Raw genomic sequence first — 13,772 nt, 5'->3', positions numbered from 1 at the left:
AAAATAAAATATCATTTATAAATCATTATTTTAATTTTGAATTATACCATATCATACAGGAATAGAACACAGGACCTTTCAAATGCTAGTTAAGCAAACCTTACCACTACACCACAGGGACTTCTATGAAGTGAGGAGAGAGATGCCGGTAAGGTCCTTGTGCGGCAAAACAGGTTTGACCACGTTATACGCGGATTTGCATTCTAGCGGATCGCTCTTGAGCTGTATTTCACATAATTGTGTTAATTATTTTTTCGCAAATTTGCAGATTGTGACAACTGGTGAGATGTAAGTTACTAAAGAGTTAATAAAATCATCCACTGAAATGAAAGACCCTTTATGTACACTAACATAAACATGGACAGATTGAATGGGCCACTAATTAATTCCAGATATATGTTTCGCTATTATGGACATTTGTTCTGTTACTTTATATACAGTACCACATTTTCTAGCTTGGCTAATCTGTCCACTCTAAATATGGGCATGTTATTTACAATATGTCCCAGAACGTACTGTAGCTAGTAAATCATGGGGTCTGGCACTGCAGTAGGCGTATGACGTAGAGCTGTGACGTAGAGCCTCTGAAGTACATGACTTTTTCTACTATACCTCCCCTTGTCTTTCCAGCTCCTGCTCCTGAACCAGTTCCAGATGGTAAGGATATAGCTAAATATATAACATTACACAAATCATAGTGTGAGGCTTTCTTTATGTTGAGCTTTATGAACGCACGCTACGGGTAAGTGCTTTTTGACCCGTTGTTGAGTGCTCACCTGCAGCAGTGTCCGGCAGCATGGTGCAGCGATCTGTCTTCTCCCCTGCAAATTGTAATGTTTCCCCTGCAGGTCCTGAAAAAATGGCTGTCATGCATCAAATGACGCCGTGACGTCACGGCGTCCCTTTGCCATGGCAAATGGCGCCGCCATTTTTTCAGGACCTGCAGGGGAAACATTACAATTTGCAGGGGCGAAGACGGAGATCACCGCATTACGCCACAGGTAAGAGTCGTGAGCGGGGTTGAGGATGTTACTTTGGGGGGGGAGGGGAGCGATGAGTGAGTTTTTCCCTAGTTTGTTGAGCTGTGTGTGTGTGTACAGTATGTGATATATATATATATATATTTCTCCTGCCTTAGCCAGCAGTGGGTGCGGTTAGTTGATTGCTAACCTAACACACCTGGTGGATGTCCCTATTTAAACAGGTTTCTAACGAATTCTGAGCTTGTGTGTACTAATCTGTGTGATTGGTTGATTTCAAGTGCTTGTTGTATTAAGTGCGCAGTTAAAACAAGAAGCAGTTTGAACAAGGAAGGGGCTAAACAAGGTATAGTATATTGTTAGTACTTATAAACTTCATAGTTGCTATAATGAGCAGGATTGAAGATGCCACTCAATGCACATATATGTGCACTTGGAGCAGCAGGTTCCAAGGGGCATACCGCTGTGAGACGTGTGAACAGATGGCCTCCTAAAGCTGAGGCCCCGCTGGCGCTGAGCGTGCGTTGCTTGCTGCTTTTAATTACATAAATGTATATGTGCAAGTCCCCGCTCACGCGGTGCGGCATGCACGCTCACTCGAGCTTGGCGCTTGAGGAAACAAAAAAAATCAACTTTCAAGCGTGCTCAACTTTCCCGCAATGCCCCCCCACGCGCGCTTGCAAAATAGCCTGGACACACGGCGCTCAAGTTTGGAGAGCTGGTGACGTCACTGCTCCTCGAGCATGAGCGCTGTCAGCGCCAGCGGGGCCGCAGCCTTAGAGTCACAGATTGCCAATCTGAAAAGGAAACTTGCAATATTGAGGGACATTGACAATCTTGAAAGGGGTTAGTGCTTAGTGAGGAGGCCCATCCCAATAGATTTGCCATATTGAGTGAAGATATTGGGTGTGTCAGGGCAGAAATGGCAAGGCTGGGGGAGACTGATTCCTTTAGCAGCCAGGGGAATAGCTTCTCCAGCACAGAGGGGGCTCAGGATGCTCAGATACATAGACGGATTGTGGTGGTAGGGGACTCCATTATTAGGTAGGTAGATAGGGCAATCTGTTGCCATGACCGCATGAGCCGAACAGTTTGTTGCCTCTCGGGTGCTCGGGTTTGGCACATTGTGGATCGGGTAGACAGATTGTGTGGAGGGGCTGGGATTGACCCGGCGGTCTTGGTACATGTTGGCACCAATTACAAAGTTAGAGAAAGATGGAGGGTCCTAAAAAATGATTACAGGGATCTAGGCCAAAGGCTTAAGGCAAGGACCTCCAAGGTCTGAAATATTTCCAGTGCCATGCACTACCGCAGGGAGACAGAGATTAGGGAGGTTAATGCATGACTAAGAAAGTGGTGTAGGAAGGAGAGTTTTTAGGGCACTGTGACTCCTTTTCTGAGAGGTCCCATCTTTATTCTAGGGACGGATTGCAATTCAATGAAGAGGGATCTTCTGTGCTAGGGGGGTGAATGTTAAAAAAGTTGGAGGAGATTTTAAACAAGTATGGAGGGGGGACGAGATTGAAACAGATAACGAACTAAAAAGAATAGATTAGGAAACAAGGGGTTATGGAGGTAGAATGGAGGCAAGTGCGAGTTTGACAAACAATGAGACACCATAGTAAATACAGATACTAGAAAACTTCTAAGACTAAAACAAGTTGGCGCAGAAAGGAAGTAGCAGATAAGATAACAGTACAGGCTGAAAAAAAACTTACTTGCATGCTTGCTAATGCAAGAAGCCTGACAGATAAAGTGGGGGAGCTTGAATTAATAGCTGCAAGGGAGCAGTATGATATCGTAGGCATTACTAAAACATGGCGGGATGAAACTCATGACTGGGCAGTTAATTTAGAGGGTTATTCCCTTTTTCGGAAAGGATCGAACAAATAGAAGGGGAGGTGGAGTATGTTTATATGTAAAACCGGATCTAAAACCTATTATAAGGGAAGATGTTTATGAAGGGAATGATGAAAATGTAGAGACCGTGTGGATAGAAATTAACAGTGAAGGTAAACGTATTTAGAAAATGTTTTGTAGGGATATGCTATAAACCACCAAATATCTGTGAGATTGAGGAAGCTAAATACTTTTGCAAATGGAGAAGGAATCAAAACTAGGTCATGTTTGCATAATGGGGGATTTTAACTATCCAGACATAGACTAGGGCAATGAGATTAGCATTACAACAAAAGGAAACAGGTTTTTGGGGGTGCTAATAGATAATTATATGACCCAAATTATTGAGGAACCAACCAGGAGAGGGGAAATACTGGATTTGGTAATATCAAACAATGTAGCAGTAATAGCAAATATTCAAGTCCTGGACATTTGGGTAACAGTGATCATAACATGGTCTCATTTGCAATAAATTATCAAAAAACAGATTTCTTGGGTTCAACAAAGACCTTAAACTTTAGAAAGGCAGATTTGAATAAACTGAGGACTAATCTACAAGTAATACATTGGGATGATGCTTTTGCAGGGAAAAATGTAGAAGATACATGGGCAGTCTTTAAAACTGTCCCACTTGTGCTCCTACACACAAGCACAGAGATAGGAAGGGCCCCGATAGCGAGGTGGGGAATCCGCAGGAGAGACGAATGGGAGTTGCCGCGCAGCTGGCGATCGACGCACATAGTCACGTGAGCGCGCCGCGCGCATGAGTGCGCAACGCGTGCGGAGCCAAGCTCGGAGACACGACTAGCCCAGCTGCATGTGTGCGCATGCTCTGGCAGCAGAGCGGGGATGCGCTGTTCTCAGGCACCAACGTGGGGAAAGCCAACGCTTCAGCACAGGAGTCTGTAACGGGAACTAGGAACATGGAACAGGAACATGTAAGCAGCCGGGGAGGAAAGCGTCCAAAGCACAAAGTCACAATAGAAATGCTTCTTGGAGGACGTCCAGCCTCCTTAGAGGCATAGTGCCAGAAACAGCAGAGTACAGCAAAACTAAATACAACGTAAGGGTTCTTAGTTTAATCCTTTGGTCAAAGGACTATAAGCCTGCTACTACGTCAAGGTAAACCCTACTCTGCAGGTCCTACACTACCCGACAGTAAACTTACCTCAGTAGTAAATGAGTGACTCTCCCAGTCTTCCGGAATCCAAAGGAGATGAGTAAAGGTCCCAAGGAAGTCCAAGCAGGAACAGCATGCGATGGTAGTACTAGCAGGAACCAGGGCAGGCAGCAAATGACTCATAGCAATCAGAAAGTCGGAGAGAGGCTAACTTCCTGTCAGGAGGAAGAGGGCAGGAATTGCCAGAAAGCAAGATGGCGTAGGAAGCTTCGGAATACTTAAAGACACAGGATCTTGACTCGCAGCTAGAGGGCAGCGCCCGCCACACAATCAACAGGGAATCTTGACTCGCAGCTAGAGGGCAGCGCATGCCATACAGAGAAACATCAGAGAAACTAGACTCGCAGCTAGAGGGCTGCGCACGCCATTCAGAGAGACGGTCCTTAAATCGTAGCTGGAGGGCGGTGCATGCCGTCACGTGTACGCACCATGCGTGAGAGAATGCGCGACGCGACCGAGGGTGGCTGGGCTCCGTGGTACGAGTAGGGAGCCGCGGGTGCGTGCATGCTCTATAAGGAGAGCGGGAACTGAGATGCAGCAGGTAAGAAGGGAGCACGCCGCAGGGGGCGTGTTCCCCGATTCCTTACAAAAACATTGTTAGAAAAGCACACTCATCAGTGTATACCCTTGGGTATTAAGTATAAAAGAAATAAGTCAAAACCAATGTGGCTAAATAAAAAGGTAGGGAAGGAAATGAAAAAGAAGCAGGCGTTTAGATTCTTTAAGTCAGAAGGGATGGAGGCATCGTATCAGAATTATAAGGAATGTAGCAAAAATTGCAAAAGGGCAATCAAATTGGCAAAAATGGATAATGAATAAAGGATTGCAATAGAAAGTAAGATCACCCCTAAAAAGTTCTTTAAGTACCTTAATAACAAAAAAATGAGAAAATAAAATATAGGACCCTTCAGTGTGAGCTGGGCAGACAAATTATTGCAGAGGTATTAAACAAATTATTTGCCTCTGTGTTTATCAGGGAAGAATCAATTTCAATTGTAGTGCCGCAGGAGGAAGCCACAACCTCCATATTAATGAACAATTGGTTAACTGAGGAAAAAGTTCATAGATGGCTTGAAAAATTTAAAGTAAATAAGGCACCTGTCCCTGATGGCATACATTCAAGAGTTCTCAAGGAGTTAAGTTCAGTAATGGCCAAACCATTACTTTTAATATACAAGGACTCCATTTCCACAGGCTCAGTACCACAATATTGGCGTAATGCAGATGTGGTGCCTATATTTTTTAAAGGGAGCTAGATCACAACCGGGGTATTACAGACCTGTAAGTCTGACTTCAATAGTGGGGAAACTACTTGAAGGTTTAATACGGGATAATATTCATGAATACCTAATGGAAAATAAAATTATTGCTAATAGCCAGCATGGATTTATGAAGGATAGATCATGCCAAACTGACCTTATTTGTTTCTTTGAGGAGGCAAGTAGGAATTTAGACCAGGGTAATGCAGTTGATGTGGTCTACTTAGATTTTGCAAAGGCTTTTGATACGGTTTCACACAAGAGGTTGGTGTACAAAATAAAGAAAGTTGGACTCAGTAAAAATATATGCACCAGGATTTAAAACTGAAAGTGGTGAAAATATAAGTGCAATATAGCGCTCGTGCAAACAACAATACAATAATAAAACAATGATATAAAACCTGTGATACAAAGTCCAATGAAGGTAGTCCTGGAGCTGCCCAAAAGGTTAATCTGGTATCTCCCAACCAGATGTGAAGTCTGTGGAAGGAAAACCTCCTCTGGCGCTGAGGTATGAATGGAAATGGGATCTTGGACAAAAGTTCTTGACTTGGACTGATTGCCTCAGGAAAGGAAGACAAAAATGCAGAAAGCACTACAATAGTGTGTTACCCAGGGACAATAGTATGAAAAGAGCAATTTATTATATAAAAAACAATTTGTATTAAATAAATTATATAACAATTAAATCGGACATAATATATGCATAGTAAAAACTTCCATGTGCTTGTTCACTGGGAAGATGAAACTGCTCCACCGTGGTAAAAATTGAAATCCTACTCACCGAAGGTGACTAGGACATGCGCAATGGTTTTAGGGTCTTTACATCAGGTAACACCGCTCGCCGTGGGGTGGAATGGCCAGTTGATGCAGGAGGATCGCCTTCAATGCTCGTAGTCTCCTTGCTGACAGTCTGGTCGATCGGCTCCACTGCTGACGTCACCGCCTGGATCGCACTGCTACGGTATCCCTGAGATGAGGAGACTACGAGCATTGAAGGCGTAATACACTATTGTAGTGCTATTGTAGGGGCTCAAGATCGCAGCGATAATGTTTTTTTTTTTTTTTTAAACTTACATTTTTATTGAAATTCTTATCTTCAGACATATTACATTGCATTTCAATCTTTCAAACAAAATGCATTAGTAGTCTCCAATACCATGAAAATCATATACAAATTATAAACAAATAACCAAAGGGAATGGGGGGGGGGGAGGGATTGTAGCGAAAGTCTCTCTTGACTTTTGTTATCTAGATCTATTTCATTGCTTCCCAAAGCCTGTGAATGCGTATACCATTTGGCAATTCGGCTCTCATGGTTTCCTGCGCGGTCCCAGTCTGTCTGTAGGTCCCATAAACCCCTATTACAATACAAGGGAGAACGCATCTTGAACTATCAAAGCAGTATCATGGTGGAACTCACTCCTGGGATGTCCGTCTGGGCCAGCCACGACAACCAGACTTTTTGGAATTTATTGCCAGAGTCATTCACCAGACTTGTTAATTTTTCCATCTGGCACACAAACCAAATTTGTTTCTGAATTTTGGCCACTGTTGGGATCTCATTCTGTTTCCACAATGGCGCGATCTCACACCTCGTTGTCGTCGAAAGGTGGGCAATTAATTTAGAGCTCGAGCTGGTTATACCATGTAAAGTTCTGTTCAGCAAAAATAGCCACGGGTCCATAGGGATTGTGTGGCCCAAAATCCTCTGTAGCCAATCCTTAATCTGCTCCCATAGGGAAGTCGAACGAGGGCAAGACCAAAGCATGTGTAACAAGTCCGCATGCTCTCCACATTGTATAGAGTAATCCCAAAAATATGCAAATACAGTGGCGACAACCTTTATTCTAACTCGGCTAGCTCCGCGAATTTCAGATTATTCCGGTTATGTGCGGTTTTGTGTCGTTTTCGCCCGGAGTGTATTGCGTTATTTTCGTGCACGTGATTTAAGCATTTTATTCTCGCTGTCTGCAATATTGCAATGCCGTGTAAAAACTCATGGGGGCGTTTGCGAGCTGTTGTCTTTGAAGTCTAATACCTTCGCGGTTCAACCTACAGTACGTCAGTACACAGTCTGTGCGTGCGTGCGTGCGCGCGCAGTAATAGTAAAATTGCATATTTAAAGTACATGCATTTGCGTGCTGTGCTGCTGTACGGTACTGTATGTCTCATTTGAAAATTGTTGAAATGCATAGGCGTGTACAGTACTGTAGCAGTGTAAAGGGAACCCTCGCTAATGACATTGTTTGAGTTGCCCTTTTGGCAATATTGTATCTCCTTTCACATGTCAGTGCTACACACTGTATCAAACATTTAGAAACATTTAGAAACCATACACTGTATCATTGCATATACTTACCTGCCCTGTTAGAGGGTATAGAGCTACAGTAGGCTAGAATTTATTTGGGATACATACTCCTTTTTGGTCTACCCTTCTACCCTTCCTCCACCTTATTTTTAATTCGCCGCTAACATAGGATTCTGCTCATTCTGACTTAGCCGCGCTGGTTAGAAACGTCTTTCTCCGCCATTACGGTCAATGATAGGACCTTCCTCGCCGGCGTGACCCTTTCTCGTCGCCATTACTGGTCGGACCCTGTTGGGGTCAAGTGAGAGGGTTCCTAACATCTAGGGGCAAAATGAATTTTATTTCTAGGTGCCCTAGAACAGAAGTTCCCATGCCAATTGGCCGTGAACTTGACCGAGGCCCTAGTTCCCACGCCAATTGCGCGATTACCCTGACTCCGTTCTATTGCCACGAGAGGGTCGCTATTTGCCATGCAATCCTGCCTGAAGTAGGACTACATGGTGACCGAATCTGAGCCCTCTAGGTTGAACAGAACTGGAGTTATGGGTTCCATGTTTCTGCTCATTCTGACTTAGCCGTTTCAAAGCAGCGCAGCTTTCTCCGCCATTACGCTCAATGATAGGACTCTCCTCGCCGGCGTGACCCTTTCTCGTCGCCATTACTGGTCGGACCCTGTTGGGGTCAAGTGAGGGGGTTCCTAACATCTATAGGCAAAATGAATTTTATTTCTAGGTGCCCTAGAACATAAGTTCCCACGCCAATTGCCCTAGTTCCCACGCCAATTGCGCGATCATTGCTCTTTTTTGACAATGTTGCCGATCTTGCGGCTTTGCGGTCTGGCAGTAAAAAACAGTGCAGTAAGCCTCGACATTTGTTACACTGTCAAAGGAGCAAATGGAAACAATGTACTGTAAGACAAATCAACATGTTCTTTTATTGGTGGAGTCAGTACAAAAACATTTATATACAAATACTGTACAATGTTGAAACATTTTAAGTGCACAGCAATTCAAAACATCAACAGGTGTATGGTTTACTGCTACAGTACATGTGTGAAATATAATTTAAAATAATCCGTTCTGTGGGTCTGAGCGGGTTGAAATTGCACCAGTACAGTCCTAGAGGGCAGCAAACAGGGCAGGTTTTCCGGGCAACCTTGAAAACCGTGCCTGTTTGCGGCCCTCAGGGACTGGAGTCGTGCATGTCATGTGAAAAAAAACACACAACAACGCTTTGCTTTGCTCATTTTCTGCAGTTACTGTAGTCATTGTGTTTTTAATCCGTCCCTAGCCAAGCGTCAATCGGCTGACTGCGCCTGCGTGTACTGTAATCCTTTTAGAGATGGGAGCTTGCTGCTTACAGCGCATGAGTCACCCTACCCTACCAATCCCCTCTCTCCACAGAGTCGTTAATCTTCTGAATATTGGCATTGTGTTCTTAATCTGTCCATAGCCGAGATAAAAAGCCTCAGTGCGCCTGCGTGTAATCACACCACCCCCCCCCCAACCCTTAGAGGCTTTGTTTACGGTAACGCTTTGGAAAATCCCCTCTCAAATTTGAAATGTAATTGTAAATGTAAATCTGATGTGCACAGCATTGTGAGAATTGAGAGTAAAAAAACCATTAACTGATTCATGTTGTTTTGTCATTCATTCTTATACTGTCGGGGGGCGGGGGGGGGGGGGTGTGGTTGTTGTCAATGATTATGATTAGCAGGAAAGTGAATAAATATGTATTTTATTTTGTCAGGACCCAAAAGATACAAATATAAAAATAATCATGAATAATACATACTGCAGCCTTTATTAAATTCTTCTGGCAGATTGAAATCGGAGAAACATTTACAAAACATTTGTAAAACATGGAGATACATGAAAAATGGACATTTATATGAATATTAATTAATAATATATATATACTGTATATAGAAAATCTACTGTTTGTTTTTGGTGCCTGAGGCACAGGGAGTTAAAGTGACCTGCTTTTTATGTACTGTATTTGGGGGTTGTATTTGGGGGTTTATTGATCAAATTATTATGATGAACTGCCTTTTGAAATTACAGTACTGTTAACTATTTTAGCCACACACCTCCAGAGTCATTAATTTTCTGCAGTTACTTTAGTCATTGTGTTTTTAATCCGTCCCTAGCCAAGCGTCAATCGGCTGACTGTGCCTGCGTGTACTCTAATCCTTTTAGAGATGGGAGCTTGCTGCTTACAGCGCAGGAGTCACCCTACCCTACATACTGCAGTCTTTATTAAGTTCTTTTGGCAGATTGAAATTGGATAACCATTTAGAAAACATTTGTAAAACATGGGGAAACATGAATAATGCACATTTATAAGAATATTATTTAATAATGTATACTGTAATGTACTGTATAATATATATACTGTATACTGTATAGTAATATTATTTTTCCCGTCTTTATCTTTTCCTCATTCTGTCTACAGTACAGTAGTTCATTGGGAGAGGAGAGGTTTTGTGTACATCATTACTGCTGTTTATATACTGTACATTCTACTGTACAAACAGATTAGACTGGACACAAAAACCCACCTCCCCCCAGGCCACCCTTTTTCCTGAAACGACAAGAAAACAAAAAATTAGTGCAATTACTGTACTGTACTTTATGTGCGTACTGTATTATGGCATTGTGTGATGTGTAGAACTACTGTAGGTGGCTGGTGCTGCTTTCTCTGGAAAGAAAAAAATTGAGCAGTTAGTAGGCAGTTACTGTAGTACTGTCAAACTAGTCTACTGTATACTGGAACTACTGTATACTCTGACTACTGTTAAATTCTATGTACTGTAACCTGATGGCTGGTGCTGCTCCCTCTGTAAAGAAAAAACTAACTACTGTATACTCTTACTATCTGGAAAGAAAAAATCTGTGCCATACTTACCTGTATAATACTGTACTTACAATACTACAGCACAGTACTACTTTCCTGATGCTTGCCCATTACGCGCGATGACAATAGGCAACACAGTGGGAAAATGGTCTATATATTTATTGCAGCGTTCCAAGGTGAGTACATCGTTCCAAAAACTCATTATGCCTTTCAACAACTCATCCTTTTTGGAGGGTTTCGCCACTTTCCGGATATGGTCCTTCAGCTGATGCCAGACCATTTCGATCGGATTGAAGTCTGGCGATCTGTCATTGGAAAGAAAGGACAATTGGTTTAAGAGCTAAAAACAGTGGGGAACAAAAATGGGACACGGTCTACTGCACTTACTCCGCTGGCGTCTTCACCCAGTTGATGCCGCGCTCAAGGATATGCGCCGTTGACGCGGTGTGCTTCGGATCGTTGTCCTGGTAGAAGCGGTGACCATTGGGGAACTCGCGTGTGATGTATTGCACTATCTCGGGCACAATGTTGTCTTGGAAGAAAGCTTTATTCATGATTCCTATAGCAAGAAAAGAAAAGTGCTCAAAAACCAGCACAATAGTACAGTACAGGGCATACAGTAAGGCAACACTAGTAAAGTACAGTGCATAAGGCAACATTATATTTGATATATTTTACCTTCAAAGATGACAATGCATCCTAGTCCACGCCTAGAGATGGCACCCCACACATGCAGCTTCACGGGGTGTTTTGGCCGTGGCTTCAAAGATATGCGGCCTTTTTTGTGGAATGCAAAGTTTGCAAATCTCTCCAGCGACACAGTAGACTCATCAGTGAAGATGCAATCCTGGAAAGTCTCCCCACTGTCGATCCATGCCTGGGCCCGGACCACTCTTTTGATTTTGTTTGCGTCCCGTATCATGGGGTACGCTCTTTAATGACAAGGAATAAAAAATTTTAGCGGCACAGTACAGTACAGTACAGTTTCCTAAACAATACTTTTTTACCTCCTGTACTGTCCAGTACTAACCTCACATGTCCATATTTCCATCCAATGCTGCGTCTCATCTTCTTTATGCTGTTCTCGGATACAGTCAGATTGTGCTTTTCCTGCAGAGTGTTTTTAACCCTTAATGCACTCCTCTCATCATTCTCCTCACTTATTTTGTCCACCAGAAGAGTTGTCTCCCTACAATGTACAGAAAATATATTGTTTTATTAATATGCAGCAATATAAAATGTATATAAATATAATGTTGTAATATAAATATACCAAAAATATATACTGTTGTAATATAAATATAAATATACAACCTATATATACCGTTGTACTATAAATATAAATATACAAAATATATATACTGCTGTAATATAAATATACATCCTATATATACCGTTGTACGATAAATAGAAATATACAAAAAATGTATACTGTTGTACTATAAATATAAATATACAAAATATATATACTGTTGTACTATAAATATACATCCTATATATACCGTTGTACGATAAATAGAAATATACAAAAAATGTATACTGTTGTACTATAAATATAAATATACAAACTATGTTGTAATATAACTCAACAGAAATAACAACAGTATTACAGTAGATACAGAACTGTACTGTAGATGTACTGTACTGTATGAACAGTACAGTACGTACAATTTTCTAGATTTTTTTTTTTGTTAAGTTTTATAAATATACTTACGCGTTAGTTACCCTTGGTGCCCTTTTGCGGTCTCTGTTTTTTCCGTATGCATGATAGCACACGGTGGTTGCTGGCACAACGAGGTCAGAAGTAGCTAACCAGCGCTGGATAGCAGCAATTCGGTGTCCACTCGTGTACATCTCCTTAATTCGCATGCTGAGCTCCTTTGAAATCTTTTTAACAGGCATTGCTGCGAGTAGAAAGAAATACAAACACAAGAATGTATATTCGATGTTTAGTCTGTGTATTCTACTGTATGTGCAGTCTATACACAAAATGGATGGTGTATTTATACGGTAATGACTCACATTAGAGTACGTCCACTTTCAACACCTGTACCTGGTCGCCATGCATAAAAGGTTACACACTTTGCATAGCCCACCACGCCATGATCTTTATCTGAACTTGCCCTTGTCCAGATACTGCATTCTGCCACCTGCTTCCATGGAGCAACCCCGATTCTATGGACGCAGGAACCCATTAGGCTCTGCCGTGCCTGTCAAGCTGAAAAAGCGAAAGGCGGCAGCCGTTTCCACGCCAAGGCCAAAGCGACAGGCTAAGGCCAATAAAGAAAACCTTCTGCTGACCCCAAAGGCTAAGGGTTTTCTTAGACGTAAGCCTCATTATGTGAAGAAGATATACGGTGATGTACTCTCGACGCAAAACGAATGGGAGCCAACCCATCGAACCCGCAGACCACTTCCTCACATATGCTTCGACGACTCTGCTGTAGCTGTCCCGGAAATCTTCAGCCCGTCTTCTCCACCCCCATCTTCTCTGGTTCTATCCGACGACGCTGCCGCCTCTGAAATCCACGGGTCACTGTCTCCTTTGCTCTTGGACGACTCTGCTTCTTGCCCGGAAATCCAAAGGTCACTTTCTCCATCCCTCTTCGACGACGCTGCCGCTACTCCTCTACTAGGTATCCACAGGTCACCTCCTCCACTCTTCCTCGATGTCGATGCCGCTTCTGTCCATGGAACCCCCATCTCATCCTCCGTTGCACCCATCCCCCCAGATGTCCAGACGCCATGCACAAGAAGCAGCTCGTTAGACCGGATGCTGAATGGGATAAGTGTGGATCTCCCTGGGAATTCTCTTGTGCTGGCAAAGATAGATCTGCTTCTGGAGACAATGCTAAATGTGGAGCAACGGATGCTACAAATGGATCGACGGATGGAGAAGATAGAGGCTGACATAGCGGGCATACATTATTTGCTCGGTGCTAATGCCCCTGTTTCCCCGACGCCGGAGCAGGGGTACAGTATTTGTAAATAAATGTTTTTGTACTGACTCCACCAATAAAAGAACATGTTGATTTGTCTTACAGTACATTGTTTCCATTTGTTCCTTTGACTGTGTAACAAATGTCGAGGCTTACTGCACTGTTTTTTACTGCCAGACCGCAAAGCCGCAAGATCGGCAACATTGTCAAAAAAGAGCAATGATCGCGCAATTGGCTTGGGAACTAGGGCAATTGGCGTGGGAACTTCTGTTCTAGGGCACCTAGAAATAAAATTCATTTTGCCTATAGATGTTAGGAACCCCCTCACTTGACCCCAACAGGGTCCGA

General features: G+C 42.9%; 1 protein-coding gene across 2 annotated transcripts in view; it reads left to right on the top strand.

The window, feature by feature from the left end:
- Nucleotides 1–13,772, top strand: part of LOC142471268 (uncharacterized) — an 82,233-nt gene that overhangs the window by 34,712 nt on the left and 33,749 nt on the right. Inside the window, exon 2 of one of the 2 annotated variants that reach the window (XM_075578080.1) lies at nucleotides 631–657. The exons of the other annotated variant lie outside the window; for it this stretch is intronic. Coding sequence (XP_075434195.1) covers nucleotides 631–657 — 27 coding nt within the window. The remainder of the gene's footprint in view (nucleotides 1–630; nucleotides 658–13,772) is intronic. 2 annotated transcript variants of the gene reach the window in all.

This window comes from Ascaphus truei, chromosome 20 (genome assembly GCF_040206685.1).
Source record: "Ascaphus truei isolate aAscTru1 chromosome 20, aAscTru1.hap1, whole genome shotgun sequence".
In the NCBI taxonomy this organism is placed as follows: domain Eukaryota; kingdom Metazoa; phylum Chordata; class Amphibia; order Anura; family Ascaphidae; genus Ascaphus; species Ascaphus truei.
Note: the sequence above shows the minus strand (reverse complement) of the source record. Positions and strands in the feature narration are given on the sequence as shown.